At 47.0% G+C, this 24643-nt stretch overlaps 1 protein-coding gene across 1 annotated transcript in view; it reads left to right on the top strand.

Annotated features, from left to right (window-relative positions):
• Tcerg1l (transcription elongation regulator 1-like) overlaps positions 1-15275 on the top strand; it is a 188759-nt gene extending 173484 nt beyond the window's left edge. Inside the window, exons 10-12 of the mRNA NM_183289.3 lie at positions 6145-6234; positions 10796-10914; positions 14400-15275. Coding sequence (NP_899112.2) covers positions 6145-6234; positions 10796-10914; positions 14400-14556 — 366 coding nt within the window. The 3' untranslated portion in view covers positions 14557-15275. The remainder of the gene's footprint in view (positions 1-6144; positions 6235-10795; positions 10915-14399) is intronic.
• The last annotated feature ends 9368 nt before the right edge of the window (positions 15276-24643 follow it).

Below are 24643 nucleotides of genomic sequence, written 5' to 3'. Positions count from 1 at the left end.
CCAGTGGTCTCTGTTTTACCTCAGGGTCTTTCTGGCCTCTGTACTTAGGGAGGAAGGACTCTGTATCCTTGCATGAGAGCCGAGAGGGGATGGAAGGGAAAGGTTGGGAGGGTAGTGTGCTTACATGCGCTGAGAAAAGACTTGGAGGGTTGAGGGACTCACCCATGACCAATAGATCCAAGGGTCTCTCAGCAGCTATAGCAACCAGCCACTCTACATACCTGTCTGTTTTTCCTGTGTGTTTTAACCAACACAGAATAATTTTGACCATATTATTACATTGAAAAGAAACTTTATTCACTGCATTAGAGTCTAGGAAGGGGCATTGAACATCTGTCTTTACCTGTGTTCATGGAGCTGAAGGAAGGGATGGACTCTTCTGGAGACTATGACCCAGGCTGGCCTTGTTTTGGAGGTCCATGGTGCTGTCAGGAGTTGAGGGTCCTAGAGTCAGATCACTTCCTCCAAGGGCACTTCGTAGCTAATGAAGGAGAAGTCATTTCTAATTGGCTAAGTAGAAGTCCAGGTTTAAGGCAGTCATTTCAATATACCAGGGAATCAAGAGAGACAATACAGTGCTTGGTAATCAAATTTGGAGAAGAACATTAGTGTCAGAAGTAACTGGGTTTGTGTCGGAGATGGCAATCAACTATATGAGGAGACCCCAGCTCCTGACTGCCAGGCCAGCTGTCAGTTGCAGTCAGTGATATCAAAGATCACAGGCTTGAAGCCTGAGTATGCCAGAGGGCCAGTGTGATTACGTGGATAGATGCTGTAGATCAGCACTGCAGAAATGAATGACAGCACCCCAGTGGAGGCATCGTGACTATTAGTGCCTGGATTCTGCACCCTGCCAACATCCAGCCTCTTTACCATACAGCCTCCACCTGAGTACCAGCACTTCCTCTCCCCCTTCCCCTAAGAGCATCTGGGATCCCCAGATTCTATGTGATTCAAGGATCAGAAACTACAAGGCCTTTTAGCTAGGAGGATGAAGGGAATATTCAGCTTGCTATGACAGGGTGGCTAATAACAGCTTTGGTCACTCCCACACGCCTGCTCAGGTCTGACCCACAATAATAACCCCAGATGGCCAGGGCCTGTCAGTGCCTGACAGAACCCATGTCCTTGCACTTTTGGCCGTCTTTGAACATGCCTGATCATTTTGTTTAAATGAAAGCCATTTGTCTCAGAGCCGAATCATCCCCAGGAGAGGCACAAAATCTGATTTCCTCAGTTTCTGGAGAGGCTTGGTCAGTGCTGGGACTGAAGTGGAATTTATTCTGGCGGTGGGGTAAATGCACCCCTCCCAGATGGCAGTCCTTTTCCATGCACAGCTCCCCCATCACTGCCCTCAAGGTCTGATGGGGCTTCCCTAAACATCTACAGAATGGGGAGCTAGGCAGCCACCACGATTTGGCATACTATGAAGGGAACTTGTCCTCTATAGATGATGCTCAGGGGTACATGGGGCTCACAGAAGAAGCAGGTCACAGCCAGGCTGTCTAGAGAGCAGCCACATTAGAACTGAGAAGGGGTGTAGGGGTGTAGGATCAGACCAGGAGGTTGCTGGGTACCCAGCTGAAGAGATGAACTTGACGTTCATATGGAGAGCTACTGATAAAGGTTTAGGCTGTGGGTGGTGCCAATGATGATGGGGATGGGGAACTACTTGGAGATGACATTTTTCACCCAGACACAGCAGGTGACCATCACCACACGCTGCAAGCCAAGGCTGCTGGCTTGCCACTCCATCTGCGAAATATTTCTGGATTTGTCTATAGGGTTATTTTCACATGTTGACTCATGGAGATATCAATAATATGAAAATCCAAGTTCCTGGAGCTCCAAATAGGCCACATGTTTCTACTGCATGGGGGATTTTCCTATACCTACATCCTATTCAATGCTAGCTTCTCAAGACACAGTACTACATGGGCTCTGCAGCCTCAGAACCCTCACACTAGCCAGCCATTGCCTGGGAGATTACTCCTCAATACAGGCTTCAATATGTATTTGTCAGGATACACAGTCCCTCTCCAGTCACTTCTAGCCTTGTGGCTCCCTCTCAGAGCCTGGGTTCAGGACAAACAACCCCAGTTTCCCCCAATATGGAAGTGATGAGATAGCGTAGAACTCAGTCAGCAGAGATGAAGTGCAGGGAACCCAACTGGCAACTCTAGGAAGAGATGCTAAAAGTAGAAAAGGAACCACTAACTGGTTCTTGAAGAACACTGTCTACACTCTCAGGATTCTGATGATGGCAAATGACCCTGAACATTGGATTAAGTAAAGAATGGGGGCTGGGGTAGAAGCACTGAGACGGTCCCACTGACATGGGCAACGGCAGGTCACCTAGATAGCAGATGGACATGCTCTTGTCCTATGGAGGTTAGGACATGTGATAGTCGTCACAGAGTGTGGCTACAGAGAGGACTGAGAACACTTGTCACAGACAGATGCAGGGGAAAGAGTGCAGGAGGTAGCCTGAACATTACGGAAGAATTCAATCATCTGAGATCAAATCAAATAAAATGCTAGATAATCAAAAAAAGCATCAGGTGACAGAGGGTGGTGACACTGTCAGGAAAAGCAGCAGTGAGTGGCATGGGTCTCTGGACCCACAGAGTGGGCAGCATGCCAGCGTGGCCCTGCACATGGGACCCGTCATGGACATGGGTGAGATGACTGGGTTTGTTTATCACTGTAAATTGTAGCCAGGATATGAGTGACTTTGTTGCCTCCTTAATGGTTGACAAGCTCCTCTGAGAAGCTGTATACATGTGCTTTTATACCCCCTTCTTACACCCCTTATATCTTCCAAAATCTACCCAGTCTGTCACAGTTGGGGGTGGGACCTACTTGATAGCCACCCTCTGACCTCTCTGAAGGACCCTTCACAGGTGCTCGACACAGTAGAATGTGCCTGTCTGGCTCAGCTGGGTGAGTCTGGCCATAGCTCTGTCTATCACTGCTCTAGATACACCTATGGGAGCCACTCTCCTAGAGAACCTCTGCTCCGTGTGGCACCAAAAATGTGATATAGACCACCTCACCCGTGAAAGAGTTTGTGGGATATACAACAAGACTTCTGATTATTAAAGATAGAATTAGTTATTAAGAAAACCTCTCTGGTATGATGTACATCACACTTGTGTTGGTTGACGCAGGTCCTCACCCAGGAATATCTTAAGAGTGTGGATTAGCAACCTTTATGTCGATGTGATCACAGTCCTTACAGGAGAACAGTTTACCCTGGCTTATGGCTTCAGAGCGCTTTAGTCCATTCCAGTGGGGAGTCCATGACAGAGCAGCTGAGTCCACAGTGACAGGATTCTATAGCCATTCATATTACTATGGAGCTGTAAACAAAGCAGGAAGCAGGTTGTATATGCCATTTAAAGGATTCCCCTGGTCACCTACTTCCTCCAACTAGGCAGTATCTCTGGAAGCTTCCACAGCACCCCAAACAAGCTCCATGAACTGTGGAACACGTGCTCAAACATGAGACCTGAATTGAAACATGAGTGAATTTTGTTTTGTTAACTTGGTTAGATTCCCTCCTTTCCTGCCCAAGGTTCCATCCCCTTTTATATCCCAATGACTTTTCCAAATATGTATCAGATCTGATCTTTGCTCTCAGGATAACATCCTGGCTCTAACCATGTCAGAGTTGCCTGCATGAACCTGTGTGTCTACTTCTTCCCAGCCTCTCCTGAGCTCTTTCACCCCAGGCCTGAACAGTCCCTTTAATCCCTGCCTTCTCTAGAGCTCATAAATGTTAACCTTTACCACAATGCACAGCCCATCCTAGAGCATCCTTCTAAGTCCCTCCCTAAGCCTGGGTAAGTATCCTTATATCAGAATGGTCCTTGAGAACCTCTTAGTTCCCATCACCTGTGTTACACAAGATCGGGGACTTTTTCATACCAGGGTCTTGATTTATTCTCTCTCCATTCTTAGCACACAGCATGGGGCCAAGGCAGAGTCGATATTAAGTCAATGTTTTTAAATGAACAAATTATTTTTAAATGACTTAAACGTTCCCTTGTTTATCAGCTGAGAATCTGGAGGCAAGAGCTTCACAGTGGTGATGTGCAGACGACGAGGTGTTGGCTTCTATTTCTGTCCTCTCATTAAGAAAACCAGGGCTTCTGAAAAGTCAGCTGATTGGAGGGCTAAGGCCCACAGTGTACAGAGGAACCTGGAGCCCTGGAAAAGCCAGCAAGTGAGGTAGTGCCTTCAAGGCAGGATATGAACTCAGCAGAGATGTAGAGACTGGAGCCCAACCACAGACCTCTAGAGAACTGGATTTGAGATAGCTGGGCAACAACAAAAATGAAGTAGTGCAGGATACTTACTGAGGAGATGAGTGTACATTGATGTGTCCTCACAGCTATAAAAAAGGGCAAAATAAAGAAGTGACTGTGAGAGATGGAAGGATATTCTACCAGAAGGATTCCAAATCACCCATAGAGGCAGAATATGACCTCCTATATGGGAGGTACACACGGCTCCTGCCAAAATGTAGTGTGCAAAGTATATAGAAATGACCTACCTATCCAAGGAACAATGGGCATGCACCTCAGCCTGGGCCCTGAGTCCCCATCATTAGTGAACCACAAGGATGGTGTACACTCAGGATATGATGTACTGAAGTGGCATGTTGGCTCTGTGGTCATCCTCCAGGCTGAAGGAGTTCTATAAAAAGCCAGAGCAACACATCTGCCAAGGACCAAGGTAATCAGAAACAAGGAGAATCTGAGAAAATGACCCAGTGTAGAGGGACCTGAGCACACATGAGACTCCATGTACCATGAAATTCTAGATCAGAAAAAAAATTGAGATAGATGGATGGGACTAGAAAATATCATCCTGAGTGAGATAACTTAGACCCAAAAGGACATGCATGGCAGGAGCCTAGCATGGCTGGACAGGCTCTACTCAGCAGCTGCCTGAGACAGATGCAGATACTCACAGCCAAGCACTGCATGGAGGTCTGAGACCCCTATGAAAGAATTAAGGGAAGGATTAAACGAACTAAAGGTGATAGCAACCCCATGGGAAGACCAACAGCATAGACTAACCTGGACTCCTGGGGCCTCCAAAGGCTGAGCCACTTACCAAAGAGAATACACAGGCTGGTCTGAGGCCCAGGCACATTCCTTGTCTGGCCTCAGTGGGATAGGATATGACTAATCCTGCAGAGACTTGATGTGGGGGGGTGGGGGGAAATATCTAGAAGGCTACCCTCTCAGAGGTAAAGGGGAGTGAAGATGGGGGAAGAACTCTTTGAGGGGGTAGTGGGAGGGGGCAATATTTGGGATATAAAGAAATAAAGTAATTAAGCAATTAAAAAATCCAAATAATCAGGGGGTTTCATTCAAAATAGTGGGGTAATTTTTTATGGTACCACACAAAGCTCACTGATATTGGATTTCAATGATAAAAGACAGTTGGGGAGATGTGGGGGTATGGGGAAGGAACACCCTCTTAAGAGGCAAAAAGGATAGAGTGAAGAACTCTGGAAGTGTGGAAGGGACCAGGAGAGAGGCAACATTTCAAATGTAAATAAATAAAATAATTAATTTTTAAAAAGACACATGGAAGAGGGTATGAGACCTTTCTGCAATATTCTTCAACATTTTCTATAAATCTATAAAGTGCCATAACACATAACCTACCTAAAGAATAGAAAGAAGACTGTTAGCTATTAATTTTAAAATATCAGCTGAAAGTCTGCTAAAACCAGCCTATTGCAGGGCTTCCTACACCTCTGTGGCCTGGCCTGCAGGGCTCTGAGAACATCTAGAAGAATCTACTCAGCATTCAAAATACAATGTTGAAATGCCTCCTTCCCATCCTGCAGGCAGCATGGATTGTGTGAGGGCTCTGGAAGATGACAGAAGAAGTAGTAGTACCGTACATCTGGAAATTGAATTTCCTCATATTTTTCATATTAACTTTCATGGTGTGTTTGATGTATCCCACATACTTATACAAGGCACCTCCCTGAATCCACTGTACCTTAATGCTGCCTTAAAAAGACAAAACCCAAACCCAAAACGCCCTGTTGATCATTTCAGCGCACTCCAGCCTCAGAATCGGATGCTAACAGCAGCTCTATTGAATATCTTTCTCCAGGTGTCAGCGTTTTCTACTTGGGAGAAAGAATTGCATAAAATTGTGTTTGACCCACGATATCTCCTGCTAAACTCTGAGGAACGAAAACAGGTAATGCTGGAGGCAGGTAAGACGGCAACTAGAGACAGAGCTGAAAGGCTGCCAGTTTGGTCTGCTGCCAGTCTGAGAGCTTGGAGGTACAGGAGAGTCTCATGCCTGGACCTGTTCTGTCCTGCTGTCTGGTTGTGACCCCTGCAGGGAAGGGCTCTAAGATCAAATTGCAAAGCTTGGAGCATCAACCCCATTCGAAATGCTGCACTCAGTGTGTTGAACACAGCACTCCACCTAAAGTGCTATGATGTCATAGGAAAGCCAGGAGTGGCCAGAGATCAGAGTTAAAGGAAGTAAATGATACTGTTCTAGAAAACAGGTGCCAGACAAGGTCAGGGCTGGGCTGGAGTGGCTTCTACCCGGCTCTCCAGAGGAATGGCTTGCCAGGGATCTGCTCAGGCTTATTTGTGAAGAAGTTCACAGAGCCAGCTCTGCCTTTCCAGGTTATGTAGACAGAGGGATGACAGGGAGGCAGGAGGGTATGCTGGAGGTAGCCTGGGAGAGGCTGAGGACACTACCCCTTAGCTGGGGCTGTGGAGCACAATGCAGGCAGGAGGAGTTTTAAGGTCAGAGTGCTATACTTGTGATTACTGAGCTGTCCAGACTCTTCTTGTGGCCCTGTCACTCCCCTGCCCCTGACCTCATGTATGCTCAGCCAGGAAGTAACTGCAAAGATGGGAGGAGCTTCAGAGTTAGCAGAGAGGAGGGGTTGTCTCCAGGGATGTCCAGGAACCTACTGATGTGTGAGCCGCGGAATCTCACCGATATCAGGAGAAGTCATAAGAGAGCGCAGTTTTAGATTGACTCTGTCGCTGGCTATAAGCAGACACTGAGACAGGGATGAGGGACGGGGTAACGAACTCTGGGAGGGGGGACCAGGAGGGAGGCAACATTTGGAATGTAAATAAATAAAATACATTTAAAAAAGACACGTGGAAATGGATATGAGACCTTTCCGCAATATTCTTCGACATTTTCTATAAATCTGTAAAGTGCCATAACAGATAACCTACCTAAAGAATAGAAAGAGATCTGTTAGCTATTAATTTTTAAATGGCAGCTGAAAGTCTGCTAAGACCAGCCTAATGCAGGGCTTCCTACACCTCTGTGACCTGGCCTGCAGCCCCCAAGCGGTCTCAGCCAGCTAGGGACACTTTATCTCTCCTACTCCTTAAGTAAAATCTCTTCCTCTGTCAGGCTGGGTATGGGGCTGGAGAGCCAAGGAGTATCTTGAACTAAGCCACCTAGAATCTCCAACTTTGTCTTTCATAAACGTGAAACGGATTCTTTTCATGGAGCTTCTGTGAGGACACTAAGCCCACACGGCAGTGAGCTGAGTTTGGGCTCCATGTGCATTCTTCTATACCTAAAGAAAACTGTAGATTTTAATAATTGATACGATTTCACCATTTTGTTGCATTATTAAAAAGCGAAAAGTTCAATTGTTCTTTGTAGGAAAGAGAGCTCATCTACAGCATAAGAGGCTGTGAGCTCCTAAGGCAGGCTCGCCTTGTGTGTGAAGTCATTAGAAACAGTTAGTGTGTTAAGCCATCCTATATATAAATAGGCTGTACTTTAGCAAATAGTCATTTTTGCTTGGGAGGTGTTTTCGCTTTCTCTGTGGTATGTGACCAGTTGTTTTCTGCATGCCACTGTTACGGTTTAGAGACTAGCATCATTTCAGAAGAAGCTAAAAGGAAAGCCATGTTTAGTACAAGGTCTTCCAACAACTTCAGTTTGATGCTTAAGTTACAGCTCTTAACAGGTCGAGGAGAGCAAGGACCCAGGTAGGAAGGAGCTGGTTCATGGGCTGGACATTACTAACCATCGTCCACTTCCTGGTGTCTAAGGGCAGAACCTACTATATCAGATCAGTCCAGGAAACTGGAGAGACTGGGCTGCCAGCGACCCTGGTTAGAGGGAGCAGATGCCAGCCTGAGAGGACTGTTGTGATTGTCCTTGGTTGGGTAGTCAACACTTGCCTAGGCATATTCTTCTACATCTTAAAACATCTTACACCAAGAGTTCACTGTTAGGCAAAAAATTTCAGATGTCCCTGTGAAATCACCAAGGGAGATGTCAGTTCTATCTTAACGTGCTGCCATGGAAAGGGAGCCAGCCTCGTGGTCTTCATGAACCAGGCCCTCCAGAGAACATCCTGGTCCAATGCTCGTCCCTGCTGCGGTTGTATGACCAGTGGCACGGCAACAGCATGAGAGAAGGAACAGTGCCTGGGGCCTCTTTCAGAAAGCACAGTCCAGATTACAAATGGAGTGGAGAGCAAGCATCTGATAGAATCTGCAGAGCCCTCCCACGGCAGCCTTTTCACAGGGGAAAGCTAAGGCTCCTGGTGTGAAGTTATCCAGGCTGCAAAGGAGATGGAGTGAACCTAAACAGAGAGCCAGGCCCGGAGAGCGCTAATCAGTCCAGTTTCTATGGTAACGAGAAGTGTTTCATTTTATTACACCAGAGTCCACAGAAAACGAGATAACGGCCAGTGCTCTCTTTTAAAAAGTCGTGCTCCAATTTGGGTAAAACTGGTGTAATTTGTTAGAGGGGAAATATACCTGCTACGTTGAGTTATGACAGCTTACATAAAGCAGTGCAGGAAAAGGAGAGAGAAAGAGGAACCATTTGATTAGGTGGATAAACGGTCCTAGGCAGGGAGGTAGACGGGCATTTCTCATACGCTCTGACCCCAAAGCCAGCCAGCCTTCCTGCCCACATTTAAAATTAATAGAGCAAAACTTAGCTGATGATGGAACCACTCGCCTTTATTTGGCTAACAGCCCTGCATTTGCTTCTTCTCTCTGTTTAAATTAGAGGACGGCTGGAGAGCACACTTCGCTATTTGCCTTGAAGGTAAAATAACCCAATCATATTCTTACTTAAATGTGTGTGCACACGGTCAAAATTTAAGTTGTACTCGTGAATATTTCACGTTAGCGCTGCAGAGGCCTCTGGAGGCAAGTACTCGTTCCTGCATAACATCCTGTAAGAGGTTCACTATTAAAGAATAGATCAGAGACAAGGGCATCAGGAAGCTGAAGCAAGGGGACCAAGAGTTCCAGGCCACCAAGGACAACATATTACGACACTTGTTTCCCCCTCTTCAAAGATCAGAAACAAAGCAGAAAGTTATGAAACAGTAAGATAGCACTGGATAGAGACAATGGTCGTTTTGAATGAGCCATCACTTCCCCTTCCCCCACATTCTCTGGCAGGGCTGCTGGGGACCAGTCAATACCTCTCAGATCTGTGTGGATTGATACAGAGCCGTTATGGTCTATATCGGTGAAATAGCATGTGGGTTTTTATTGATGGTTTTGTTTATGCTTACATAAATATTTAAATGATCTTCTGTTTATTTTTTTAGTGTTCTGGATGCTTGGATAGCATCAGCTTTGTCCTTCTTCCTTGACTTTATGGTCTGCAAGGCACAAGTTTTCTAATGGTAGAGCAATGAGTAGCCTTCCTCCCTCTGACAAAGGGAGAGCATTGAGGCTGTGCATGTAACTCAGTTGACAGATTGCTTGCCCAGAAAACATGAATTGGATGACATCCCTAGCACTGCATAAGCCAGACACAGTGGCATACACTTGCAATCCTCACACTCAGGAGGTGGAGGCAGGAGGATCAGAAGCTCATGGCATCATGTTCAAAGTCAGCCTAGAATGCATGACACCCTGTCTGAAACAAGGGAAACAAACAAGCAACAGCAATGAGAGAGAGCATTCTATGGGAAGGAGCAGAGAGAGGTTCCATAGTCCTGTGCGGTACCTGGTTTCCAAGAGAAAACAGCCTGTTCTGGAGTGCTGGATACTCAATGCACACCAGACAATATTTTCATGCCCTAGACTTGGAACAGGGTTTACTATTTGGTTATTCAAAATACACTTTGGGTCAGGTTTCCTCCTTTGTAATCTCTACCCTGATCGCTGGTACCATCTAGATACCACTTGACATCCTTGAGAGAGGCCCCTCATGCATCCCGAACCTTCTTCATGTCCCTGGGTCCCACATGTAGACATGAGGCTTCCTGGAAACTAGAGTGCGGGACTCAGAGATGCCAGAGTTCTTTATATCTCCAAGTTCATGCCATTTTTAGAGATTCAGAGGCTGATTGCAGAACCATAGATGTCAGTTTAGCAGATTAAGCCACTTTAACAATGATGTGAGTGCAGGTAGGTCATGTGTCCTGCAAACATCATTCAGAGTTCAAGCTGCAGGGGTTCGGGGGTGGGGGGAGTGCAGACAAAGGGGCTCCCAGCTTCCAGAGCACAACAGAGCTTTCCAAATCCACTTCAAGACCCTGAGCTAGGCTGATTGAGGATTGTTCTGGAAGTGCCACCCATGTGGAGGGAGCACGCTGGGCCGTCCAAGGCTGTGTTACTGAGAGGTCTTGGTTTTGTGGGCAGGGGAGCTTTGCTTACAGATCCTGTAGCTATGACAAAGAACCACCTTCCTCAGATGCTGGGCTTCTGTGCTGTCTTTGGCCAACAAGATTTAATTTCTAATATTCAGTTTCATGATGATTTTTCTTCCGTGCATTTGTTTTAAGATATTCGAGCAGTTTGTCAAGACAAGAATCAAAGAAGAATACAAGGAAAGGAAAAGTAAATTGCTGCTAGCCAAAGAAGAATTCAAGAAACTTCTAGAAGAATCTAAAGTATCGCCCAGGTATGAAGGGAGACATATGTCAGGTGTTTTCTGGGTCCAGAAATGTGTCATTTTTGCAGAGCTTACTTCATGTATATATAACAACATTTCAAAGACATTGAAATATTTACGGGAAAGACCCGTTATCAACGGAGACCCTTTGGGAACCCGGTACTTCTCAGTCCGTCATGCAGTTTGATAGACTAAGTAAATCCACCATAGTGATTGTGTTTCTGCTACAAAGTTCAACAGGTCAGCAGAAGCCTGACTCTGCAATCTAATGATCCTCCTGCCTCTGTCTTCTCAGGGGCAGATTATAGGAGTGAGCAGGACCACATCTGGTTTACTACCTAGGACCAAACACAAGTCCTTATGCTTGGTTAGTAAGCACTCTTAACTGTGGTGACAACTCTCCAGCCTAAATATTTTTATTTTAAATGATAGCTAGCAGTATTATACTCAGAGTGTATATTAGTCGGTCCTTTCTGTGAAGACTTGGGTTTCTGTAGTGCCCAGCTAATACTGGCTGCATGACACGCCACAAATCACTCTTCCTGTCTGCAGGACTTTCTGAATTAGAACAAGTGTGTGCAGCTTGGACCTCAGGAAATGCTAAGGAAGAAGAAAACGGGTGTCTGGTCATCTGAAAAAGTGGCTTCCAGTCAAAGAGCCTTGAGTACTGGGCCCAGTTCTGACCTCCTCATCTACCCAGGCGTGGTCATGAGGGGGAGACAGGGATGAAGTGAGGAGTTAGGAGCTGGTTCTGGAACATTAAGTTCTGGCGTGGCCTGGCCCAGGGATAAGGTGCTGGATATCCTTGTGTTTTTATGATCTCATCTGAATGGAAGCAATCATACTGACCTCAGTAAGTGACAGAAGAGACAGCACATGGCCCTGCCATATGGCCCTTACTCCTTGACAAGCATAGGGCACCCTTGCCACTTATTGATAAGATGCTAGTGACAAGCCTGAAGTCCCACAGTATGTCATGAAGACAGAGGGGGATATAGATTGAACTGAGCAAGCTGAAGAAAAACCTCACATAGAACTCACAAATATACACCCATTACACAAATTATATACACACCACATGTCAAACACATCCCTCATCATATACACACACCATACCCCACAGCACACATGCATGCACGCACACACACATACACACACCACCACCACCACATACATCACATACTCATACAGCCCTCAACAAACATATATATATATCACTTATTTCTCATTACACACACATACCATAAACCCCATTATATATGCATCACATATACATCTCAACACACACACACACATATAACACAGACACACATACCATAACCCCACAACACACATATATACACACATCTCATTCCATCATGCACCCTCCATATTACATATACCACCCACACAATCTACCACACATACATAGATCTATCACACACACCCCACCACATACACATTACATATTCACAAATCCCACAACAAACATATACACACACCATACATACCATCACCTATTCTTCCTTACACATATACTCTATTATATACACACATCACACATACATCCCCACCACACACACACCACAGACCATGAATGAGAGAAATCAAATAGGCTTAAACACATCCCTATTTAATATTAGATTTCCTCTTCACCTATGCTGTAGGTAAATGTTACTGCATGTTTAAGGGATACAATGTGACTTACAGGAAACACGCAGACACTAAAATGCTTACTTCAGTGGAACATATTAAAATATTATAAAAACATCCTTGGCATGTATTACTTTCATAATTACAAAGCTGTTTATAATCTTCAATGTAGACAGATCTGCCCTTAGAAGTTTCTTCTCTCCTCCCTCACTATCACCTTGCCCTCCCAATATGTAGACAGCTCAATCTTGGGGTAAGATGGAGTTAGCTCAGGCTCCTTAGGGTGTTTTCAGCAGTAGCTACTCCAGTCTCTAGTACTCTTGGTTATTGTTCAAGCTGCCCCTGGTGATCTGTCTCAGGTCCCTCATGAGAACAGTATCCATGGACCAGTCTCATAGCCTAGTGCACATACCTCTCTGCTTGGATGTGGTCACCTAGGGATGCACAGTGAATGCTGGTGCCATCTTTGTTCATCAGGGCATGGCCACAGGTGAATGCCTGTCACTTCAGTGACTTCTTGTGCTCCCTGGAGCCAGCAGAAAGCCAGATCCACCCCTCTACGTGGCTGAGGCACACTGGGCTGTCATTTTTCCTCCTTTTCCTTGCCTGTCAACCTTGAAGAGGCCTTAACAGAAGTGCAATGCTAGCTGTAGCTGCAACAACCAGAGGAAGAAGCAGGGCTGGGGAGATGGAGGAGGAGGGACAGAAGTGAAGACAAGGGAAACCTGAGGAAGAAGCGTTCCTTTCAGAGGACCCATCAAGGAAATGCCCCTGTAGGCAGAGCAAGCAGCTGGCAGCTGGATGCAGAAAGAAAGGGGACGATGGGGAACCAAATCCTAGGGCCACCCTTTTAACAACCATGTCTCTCTATGCTTGTCTTTTGTCCATAAAAGGCTGTAAGCTGCAATAATTTAACACGGTAATTGGCTGTGTGGAGGAAATGTAAACTTCTTTATAAAGATAATGAGCAAGAACGGCAAGGGTTTCCTGAGCAAAGAGTGATTTCCTATGCACACTGAGTCTCAGAGCCAACCATCCTCCACAATGGGGACTCTAGGTGACAAGCATAGCAAAGCTGTGTCTGGGAGGAAGGCTGATTGGCTAGTGCCAGATCCTGGGCTCTTGGCCACTCCATAGCTGACATTCCTGGAAGCTCTGTGTGGGATCTGGGCAGGTTGGGACCACTGCTTCTAAAGGTTCTGACACTGCTCCAAAGACCTGGCACTATTATGACCCCTTAAGCTCCTAGGATTGATAGGACTGTCTCCACAATCAGGTAGTGGAGGGCTCTATGGTTTCCTCCAGAAGATCCCTGGTTTGGCAACAGGAGGTTTTCTGCAGGGAGAACCAAGAACTCCCTACCTGCCAGCCATGATTAGACTCTCAATGTCATCAGAGAGTAAAGAGCCAAGCTGACAGTGGTGTCTTTACCCAGTTCAGGAGGGTCTAATTAAATTCCATGTTAAGGGACCCAAAAGACTGCCTCAGAACTCTCTGGGTCTCTAGAGAACACTAGATTCCCAAAACAGCCAAGGGTTCCCAAGAAAGAGTGGGTACCAACTAGGGGAAGAAAAGAGGGAAGGCTTTCTTTGCTGCACAGCTCCAGTACATGTGGAGCCCTGTAGCAGGAGGAGGCTCAGTGAGAACAGATGCTTTGGTGGCAACAGCAGCATCAGAGATAGGCCTCCTCCGGAGACCAGAGATATGTAAGTGGAGTCAGGTTGCAGCCCTGCAGAACCCAGGCCCTCAAAGCCCATTGGCCTGTAGAGGTTCTGTCCCTGGGAGCTTGCTTGTCATGCTGAAGTAAAACAGGACTCATTCTCTGGGAAGAAGTCACAGAAATAACTGTCCTTATCTTTCAGGACCACATTTAAAGAGTTTGCAGAGAAACACGGCCGTGATCAGAGGTTTCGTCTTGTTCAGAAGCGAAAGGATCAGGAGCACTTTTTCAACCAGTTCATACTTATCCTAAAAAAACGGGACAAGGAAAACAGACTAAGGCTCCGGAAGATGAGATGAGTCCGTGCAAACACGGTATGACAGCAGGCAGCTGAGTGTGCGCTTGGAGGAACTTAGGTGGCAGTGGCCGGCTGCTCTGCCCATTCCAGGCAGCCAGGGGTGCAGGTGTTCTCAGAGAATTACTGTTTCATATTGAAGCTCCCTCTTTTGTACATTGTTCCCCGTTTGATGCATTTCTAATTGCCATGAGATGTCGAGTCTTTAAGTGTTTTAATTATGCAAATTACTTGTAATATACACAAATTACAAACCCACTGCAGGTCTGTGGCAAAGCAGCAGCAGGAAATGCGGATAATCGTCTCGAGGTGTTGCCTCCACTCCACAGGACTGTCTAGAACTTCTAGAGTTTTGTGAATCACCCCCCTTTTGTGCAGGCCTCCCGTGGTGTTCCTAGATCAAGGCCCCTTGTTTCCTGAGTAGTAGAAATGGGTTCCATTATTCATCACAGTGACAACCGGACATTTGACACCCTTGTGAATCGTGATCACTTGCAGGTGACTAAGAGTGACTGGCTTCTCTGAAGGTGTATCCCCACCAGGAGAAGGGAGCCATGCTGGCTGTCAGAGGTCCTTCTTAAGAAGAATTATTTTGTACAAAATCATCATATTACTATTTGAGTTATTTTTATTGTGTGCCCAGAGTTTGCATGAGATTTTTCTCATCATCTTTGTATAAAAATTTTACATTTTTTTTAACCAATAAATATTTTAAACCAGCATGTTTTCTGACTGAGGCATGCCTCACTGTCTTAGACAGCAAAAATGAATCAAATAAAGACTTCCAGTTTCAAAAGATGGCAGATGGAGGTAAGTGCATGCCATGCCATGTCAGGGTACTGGACCAGACTCTGACTCCCTATAGCAGCGGATCTATAGCCTAACTGGCCCCGACCTCGGAGATGATAAGCTTTCCAGTAAGGCTTTGGAGGGACTGGTGCCAAGTCAATGTGCCAGCGAACAGTCGTACCTGGAGACCACCCTGTGACTTTAACAGGAGGTTTTAGAGAAAGAATTGTAATGCCACAGGTGTCTGAGGTTATGAGGTCTAGGTCCAGAAACTAATGACAGATCTGGTTAGAACAGCTATTCCCTATCTGAACAGAGGCCTTAGACCATGGCTGTGGTACAACCTGACTTGGTGAGAGGCAGATAAGTTAAGTATGGGCATGCTGGTAAAAAAAACTTGGTGGAATTTCACCCCAGAGCCTAGGAGAACCACTCATGTGTCTCTGTCTCATTGGGAAAACTCTATTCCAATCTGCCTTGGCAAGGTATCAGGTGGGGGTGTTGCTGCCACTAGGAGATGCTGTCTTCTGAGCCTTTGGGACAGGGGCTAGAGAAATACTGGAGGCTTTAGTGGGGGGTGCGGGGGGTGGTGCTTGGAGGGTGGATCCTCCAGGGCCTTTGCATTTGGATAAAAGCAGTTCTCATTTCCACATAAATGCCACGGAGAACTCATTTGCCCAGTGAGATTGGTAACTTGAACACAGAATACCATACCTGCAGCCTGAATGGAGTTCTTAAATGTCTCTTACCCACCCGGCATAGTGTAATGTAAGTAAGTATGCCCTGTCAAGTGGAAAGAGTGGGGATAGGGATGGGTCTGAGCACCTCTGGAACCATTAGTTCACTCACTCCCAGTTCTGGACTTGCCCCTCTAATGTGGGTCACTCTCTCTACACCCACACCTCTGTTACAGTTGGACTCCTTGTCATCTACTGACAGCAGGAAAAGTACAAGCTTTGGGCCCCTTCACTCCTAGACGCCTCCAGGTCTAGCAACAGTGGAAACAGAATGGACATGGGAGGAAAAGAGAGAGTTGGTGTTGGTTGTATCTCACTCCTTGGTCATCCTGGGGGCTCTAGGTTAAAGCACTCTGAGCAACTGCCACATAGCGGGAGCCTACAAGGTGAAGGCTACTATTTCTGTCCCTTCAGTACTTCATCTACTGAGGACTCTGCCATCCCCAACTTTAGCTCTGGTTCTGTTTCTGCTGTAATCACTGCTCCATTGAGCCTTCTCAATGATGCTTGTTTAAGGACCATCTGCACGCTGTCAGGCCTGACCTGTGCCGTCACCACTGGTACCAGCACTGCTATTGTCATAGACAGTAGAGTGGGTGTCTGTATGTCAGTCATACACACAGATTGGCACTACACAGCTACATCTGAATTGCTGTCAACAGGATGTGGAGAGCGCCATGTGTTCCCAGCCTCACTGAGGTACACAGTCCAGGGGTAGTAACTCATAGGCACCCCCAACCTGTAAAGAAAGTAGCTAGGGCCTTCGTCTACATATGTGGGAGCTAATATTTTTTGTGCACATAAACATGACTATGATTCTAAGAAACTCAGAAACAGCTTCTCTATATTCATGCCCATCTGTGGATCATTGGGCATGTATATGATGCAGACGAGTTCAGCGGTAATCAGATATGAGCCCAAGGAGAGAAGGGTGCGCTACAAATCCACGGGAATGTGCATGTCAGTGAATCTTCTTCCTCCTTTCGAGGGCTGCAGGTGTGGCTTACTTTTTGCAATCTTTAAGGCATTCCCAAAAGGCAACGCACTGTGGCAGAGACTCCTCTTGCCACTTCCTTTATGTTCTGCCATTGTCTCTATAATTCTAAATGCCAGTAACGTGACAAAGGGTGAACTCCGTAGTCACCGCCCTGTGTTAAATAATAAATAATCATAAATAATGCATCCCCTGCCTGAGTCAGTCCACCAGCTGACATCAAATTCTCCCAAAGGACAAGTGCATTGGAAGGCCAGGCAGTCTTCCTGCCGCAGCTGCTGATGCAACTTCAGAAAGTAGCTGTGGTCAGTGGTATAGCTGCCATCCCGATCTCCATAGGGGTGCCTTTGACCACCCTCCTCAACCCCCAAAGCATTCCCAAGGATTCTGCATTCACTCCTAATCTCACTGCTCTGGCCCAGGCTGCTGAGTTCCCTACCCACACTCCCCTTTTTGTATCCCTACTCAACAGTTGGTGGTGAAAGTTATTCCTTCCCTGTCCACACTAGAACTTCCTGTCTAGTGCAGATGCCTCTTAGGAAACCCAACCCCTGACTCTGCTCATTCCGAATGTCTTATGTGACCACCCAGGAAGAGAGGCCTTGAAACTCCTTGACTTTGGGTAGCAGTGGTCAGAAGGGGAGCTTAGGAACCATTAGCAGATATAGCTAGGGTAGACTAACTAGGGTGGACTGTTGTCCCAGTAGCCTCTGCGTGGGCAGTAATGGCATATTCCTTAAGCCTGGTCCACCAAGAGCTCTGGCCTCGATCAGCATCTGTTGTTCTTTCATTCGAATGCCTTGAGACAAGAAATTGTTCATTTGTGTTATTTTAAAACCTTTAAGCTTTGCTTTGTTTCTATTTTTTCCTCACCATGCAGTAAAGCAGGACCTGGGTCAGAGACTCCAGATAATTCACAAAATATCACAGGAAAATAAACTGGTGCCTTGCTAGGCTGCCCCAGTGACCCCCTCTGCAGATGCTCAGCTGGGGCAGGCAGTCCCAGTGACACCGTGCTAGGTGTGGACAATAGCCATGTTGTGGGCCAAAGAATGAGAGTGTCCAAACTCCTTAGGAGAGCTGAATTTGAGACAAATAGCTTGCTGAAATTTTGCAGGTTTGTGTCATATGATACAGTCCTTCTCTGCTGGGACTCTGCCTCCCAAGTCTTTGAGTCCTATGAGGTGAGTATGGCGTGGAACCCACCACTGAGGACTGAGTGAGGCAAGAGACAGGAGCATGGAGCATGACAGCTGTGTGCAGAGCACTTGCCAGCCAATTATTGGTTGATCTGTGGGTCATTTATTTACCATTTAATCTGGTGCTTGTGTGGCTGTCAAGGGAAACTTCCAGTCTTCCCTTCTATCACGTGGGTCCTGGAGAATTAACCGAGGTTCTCAGGATTGATGATAATAGCTGTCACCTGTTGAGCCACCTCACCTGCTGGCTCCGTGTTCTGAGACACAATATTGAAAACTTGCCCTGTAAAACATGACCTTGTGGTCATAGAGTAAGCTGAGAGCTCTGGAGATACAGGTAAGACAAGAGGCTGCAGTCTTTCCCACACCATGGGGCTTCTCAAAGGAGAGAACTAAGCAGCTTCCTTTCTCTCACCCAGGTTAGCATATGTAGGCACAGGGTCGGGTATGTCCCCTGTTACTCACCCTCTTGACCCAGGGTGTGGTCTTGACATCTTCCATCTATAGAATTTGTGAGTGGTCCCACTAGCCAGGTCATCTTGGCTTGAGGACACCTCTCTTGGTCTTCTTGAAGAACTATCTGTTAAGAGGAAGCCTCTGCTAGGGGAAGACTATGGGTTATGTTCCAGATAAGCAACCTCAGTAGATGAGGAAGGAAGTGAACCTTCAGATGACTCAGCTCACCAGCCTGTGAGAGGGGCAGATGACACCCAGGGAGCAGACCTCGGCCCATCCAGATCAGGCCCAGAGATGAACAAAAGCTACAGTTACTGTAAGCTGCTATGTCCCCAGAATATCGACTGGCATCACTGTGGCTGGCTACTCCTGCTTCAAATGATGTGACTCTGGGTCCAAAAATGACCAATGTGCCAATCAACAGTTGACTGGCAAATGACTCTCAAGCTGGTGTCATACTTGGTGCTCTTGTCCTCATGACTTAATCAGTTCTGTCCACAGACCTTAAATGAGTTCCCTTCACGAGACTCTAAGGATTGGAAACCAGAGCCCCACATACACCATATGCTCACAAAGCTATTTGACTATTGCTCTTCAAGCTACCACCTTCCTGACCTTTGTCTCTGAGGGAACAGAGTCTCTAAGGCCCTTGAGTTTCTGAGGACTCCTTCTGGCCATCCTTTGTTTCCTGTGAACCTCCACTTAAACCCTTTTGTATTCTCTGCAGCAATTGGACCAGGCACCAGGGCAAAGATCTCATGAGTTTCATACAACTCAAAGGCTATCTGGAAGGTCAGTCCCAGGAGCATGAAGCTGTGGTAGAGCATACAGATGCAGGGGTGGTGAAAGCCATCATTGGCTGCTTTTCTCAATGTTGTGATCAAATAAATACCTGACAGAAACACCTTCAGAAAGAAAGGGCTTGCTTGGGTGCACCATTTGAAGTTACAGTTATCGTGGAAGGGAAGACATTGTGGCAGGGGTGGGGAGCTGGTCCTCACATTATATCTGCAGTCTGCAGTGAGGAAGCAGAGCAAGGTGAACACTGGAACCCAATACACTCTCTATTTGTTTAGTATAGGACCCCCGCCTAGGCAGAGTGCCACAGGCAGAGTGAGATTCTCAATAGAGTTTAAATGTTTCTGGAAACATCCTAGTAGACACACCCATGGATGTGTTTCAATGGTGACTTAAAATCTAGTCAAACTGGTAATGGAGATTAGCCACCACAGCCTCTTGCTGCAATCTCCTGTGGCTGGAGGGACCTCGGAGCCCTCTGGGGTTCTTTGAACAGGGCATCAACTCACTTCAGAGGGCTCTACCTTCCCATGGTAGAGCCTTCTACCCCATCATCATGAGGGGTGGATTTACATATGAACTTGGGAGAAGCAGAAATTCAGACCAAAGCAAATGTCACTATCAATTTGTAATGAGTGTCATAGAGAGACCAACAGCTGAGGTGGGTATGTGTGACACAGAGGGTTGTGTTATGTGACAAGAGTCTCAGGGCTTTCCTGGATGGAATATAGGAGCTGAGGAACACTTAGGATGTACAAACATAAGGACAAAGACTCAGCATCCCAGGACCACAAATAAGGAGAAAGGCAGGGAGTACAAAGACCCAGAGAGCTGAGAGCATAGCCTTTACCCAGGCCAGTCCTCCCTTAGGATTGTCTTATGAGGGCAGGAACATTGGATTGTCCAAGTGGCTGCAGTGTGCCAATTTCTATGTTAACTGGCTTGAGTGGTGACTCACATTGCAGACAGAATAAAAGTTCTAGCAAGGAACCAGTGGTTTCTGATGCCTGATGAGTAAGCCCAGGTTAGGGATTCTGTTTGTCTGAGCCTCTGTCTCTCCATCAGTATCTTGTGTGGCTTCTGGGATAACAGTGAGCATTGAATGTTATCTTGCCTGATGTGTCAGTCATTTGTAGTACTAATCTTCCTCCAGGGTGCAGAGAGGAACAGCTCCAGGGAGACTTTTCCCACTGCCCTGCAGAGGTGAGCCCCTGGAAGACCTCTGACCACCTCATCCATACCTGCACTGGAGTCCTGCCAGGGACTCAGCTGAAGGCCTTATTCCTGGTCCCAGTGTGATAGGCGTGCTGGTTCCCTGCTGCTCCTGGTTCTTGGAACTCTTCTCCCTATAAGCTCACCCCTCTTAGTCTTGATGCACAACTGTGTCTTTCTTCTTCCCTTCCTCTTTGCCCCTATTTCTTCTTCCCATCATCCCTCCCTTCCTCCCTCCTTTCTTCTCTTCATCTATCTCTGTTTTCTTTCCTTTCTCCTTTCTTCCCCCTCCCTTCCAACTTCCTTTCTGAAGAAGAAGTTTCTCAAAGCTAGAGAGTTAACGATGACTATACAGCCCTCTGGTCCTAAAGGAGATGAGGTGATGATGATGCCCAGAGTCTCTCAGGCAAGACAGAATAGAATGGAGGACACATTCTGTAGTTGTACTGTAGTCATGGACAGCAGCTGAGGTCAGACATACCCCCTGGCCCCTTTAACCATTTAGATAGCAGTGGATTCACTCTGCTGATATTTGCACATGTCTCGTCCACCCCCACTGGCATGGAAACATGACTACCTGTGGGACTGTGATTTACTCACAGTATGAACAAGGGGATCCTCTAGCAGCATGAAACACCAGCCAGAAGCAGGCACATAAGTCCATTCCTGCTCTGACAAGCGTTGGAGGTGCAGGAAGGGAGATGTTTGTGGGGTAATAACTCCGCTGTTTATCTGGCATCTAGGCGCTTGTTTTCTGAGACAGCCTATTCAGGCTGCATGTGGGTTTGCAATGCTGGTGACACTTTCCTCAAATGATGAATTACTTCCATCTTGGTCACCTCATCCAACGCTCTCACCCTCCTCTGACCTCGGTTTGCAAACCACAAATGAAAACAGCTGCTGTCCTGCTCCAGAGGCTTCGGTCCTCCACACATAAAAGTTTGTAATCAAATGACTTTGCCAACTCATTGCCGTCAGAGCCTCGAGCAGACAATTTGCTCTGGGCGCTGATGGGATAACCCACAAACAGAGATTGTGCGGAAACGGAATGCTCTTGTGAGTAAGCAGCCAAATAATAGCTTCATCTGCCTTCTGCCGAACCCTCAAGCCACCTGCTCAGACCCACTGCCATGCCGCACCCACCACACTTCATCCTGACTCTCCCAGCTCTACCCTTTGAAGGCCAACTGCAACGCTGGGAATCTTCTCCTGCTCTCTAGGATCTGAAGGATGCTTGGGAGAGTTAGAAAGGCTGCCAATTTTTTTTACACTAGCATATTAGGCATCAACAACAGAGATGTCACATTTTGCAGTTTTTATAGGCTTCGGCATGACTTAGGAAAACTAAGCAGTCTCAAGAATGGCAAGATCTCATGAGTACGGATTAGCCCTTACTGCCCGCTTTTGTCTTGGGGGACAAGATTCCTTCTTTGTACATCCCATGGCCACCAGTTCTCACTATGCATATTCTAAATACCTTCCTTCAGCCTAATGTCTTTCCCACCACCACCTAGAGCCACCCACCAGAAGCTTTGTGTCAGCAGATGTATGCTCATACAGCTCCCATGGCTCCCATGGCTCCCATGGCTCCCATAGGTAAGCTAGAATTGATAAGGGTTTGCTAGCCCTGTGACTGCCCCACTCTGCCTGAGAGTCTCTGAAGGACTCTGCCTTGGGGATCCCTGCAGTCCTCATAAAGTCCCCAAATACTGAGGTGACCCACTTTGTGGGGAGATCTTAATTATAGGGTTTGGCAGGCCACCTGGCAGAAACTAGCCCATCTGGAGACAGGTTACCAGATGACTTTGGGAGAGGGAACCTTGCCATTGGCTGCTTTTATACTTTTAGCATAGCTGGAATGGGAAGGAAAATAGACTGTCCTCTATGGCCAGATGTTTTCTAGTGCATGGCAAACGTCTTTGCACCTGCTTCGTCTTCTCTCCCAGGACCAGACCCACATTCTCAATTCCCTAGACTTCTAGACCTTGACTATAACAGAGCTTCATGCTCGTTCCTCCCGTGGCAGGGGGTAGGTACCAGACACGTACACTCTCAGAAGGGCCTGATGGGAGATACCCACCTGCAGGTACTCTGTAGGCCTGACAGGCTAGAGGAAACTTGGGGAAGCTTCTAGATTAAGAAGAGACTTCACCCTGGCCTTGCTTGTTCAATAGTTCACCTTATGCACAAATCCCTTCCCCTCAGTTTGAATACCCTCTTCCCTGAGCTTCCCCAGCCTTCGGCCCAGAGAGTTGGCAACCAAGGCTCTGGTTTGTCCTTGAGCTCAGCAGCCTCATGGGCAGCACTTCAGACCCAGTGTATTATACACAAGGACACTTATCACTGTTGGGGCTTCAGACACGAGGCGGCTCATCATTAGCCATACCTTAGCACAGCCACTACATAAGCCCATGCCTTCTCTCCACTGCAGATGCCTAATGTAGTCCAGACCACATTACGTGTGTGTGTGTGTGTGTGTGTGTGTGTGTGTGTGTGTGCACACGCGCGCGCGCCCCAGGTTCCAGAAGCTCATTAGACACAGGTCCAGAGGCCACCCTACACTGCCCTTCCCACCTGCTGCTACATCCTGTCCCTCTCTGCCTTTACTGAGACCCATCTGTCTACCTGCTTCCCAGTCACCCTAATAAATCAGTGTGGCAAGAGAATAGGGGGAACAAGAAGCATCAAGATCAACATTTAAAGGAGCCTGCGGACAGAGAAAGACTGGAAGCCCTTCAACACCTGGGTTTCTTAAAGCAGAGAGTGTTTGAGAAAAGTTTGTGGCATACAAACATGGGAGAGTGGTACTGTGTAAATGGCTCAGCATTTTAAAATCATTTCCCTCAGCTCATTAGCCCACTCCTGCTCTCAAGAATGCTCTCCATTTCTAACCACATCTTCCCGGTCTAATTCTTTGTCCTGAGACAGGAGACCACAGGTACTTCTGCAGGGTCCTCCTGACTCTATTCCACTCCCACAACACCAAGACTGTGCGAGATGGAGATGGAGTTAGGGGCAGGTGGAAGTGTACCTCTCAGAGGAGAAGACATTTAGGGTGCAATGTTTCATTCATTCTAGAAGATTTCTGCTGCCAAATCCTTACGGGTGCCCTTCTGCACTGTACAGCCTCAGGTGTGATTCTGACCCTCCAAGGCTTGATGGCTGTTTCTGAAGATGACAATGTCCTAAACAAACCAGCAGTGTGCTGGGAGGATGAAGTTTTCTCCTTTAAAGCTAAAACTGGAATATAGTAGGTGATTGTGTGTGTGTGTGTGTGTGTGTGTGTGTGTGTGTGTGTGTGTGTGTGTGTAAATTGTAGCACCCACATCTTTGTGCCTTCATGCACCGCAACCCAGATCCTTAACCTCCCTTTGGTGCAGAGCTCCCAGGGGAAGTGGCCCCGCCCCCGTGATCATCCGTTGGTGGGATCCTGTCTCCTGGAGTGTATAGAAGTCAAGGAAATGAGAACAAATGGGATGATCACTCCCGTGAGAGGACAGATTGCTCCTTGGAGCATTCTGACGGAGGCAGTGTGGACTCCAGTGGGGATTTCCCCTGATTCATCTCCACGTCCACTGGAGACGAATCTCTCCATTTTAGTCCTCTAATTCTGCCATGAAGTCGCAAAATGTGGGCGTCCCATATGTTCTTTACAATAAATCACCTCTGGCAAAGTGTGCTGTGGAATGAATCACTTTTACTGCCGCTCTGACGTCCTCTGCCTCTCCAATGCTCACATCTAATAACAAAGTCAGGGCTCTGCACCCCTCCTCCCCTTCCGTCTCACCACCACCACCACCACCCCCTCTCTTGGACTAACAGCATTGAAATGCTTTCTTGATTCAAAGGCACTTGCAAAGAGAAGGTCTCTTCTTATCCATTAGCAGACCTATGCTTAAAAGCAAG

Source organism: Mus musculus, chromosome 7 (genome assembly GCF_000001635.26).
Source record: "Mus musculus strain C57BL/6J chromosome 7, GRCm38.p6 C57BL/6J".
NCBI classification, from domain to species: domain Eukaryota; kingdom Metazoa; phylum Chordata; class Mammalia; order Rodentia; family Muridae; genus Mus; species Mus musculus.
Note: the sequence above shows the minus strand (reverse complement) of the source record. Positions and strands in the feature narration are given on the sequence as shown.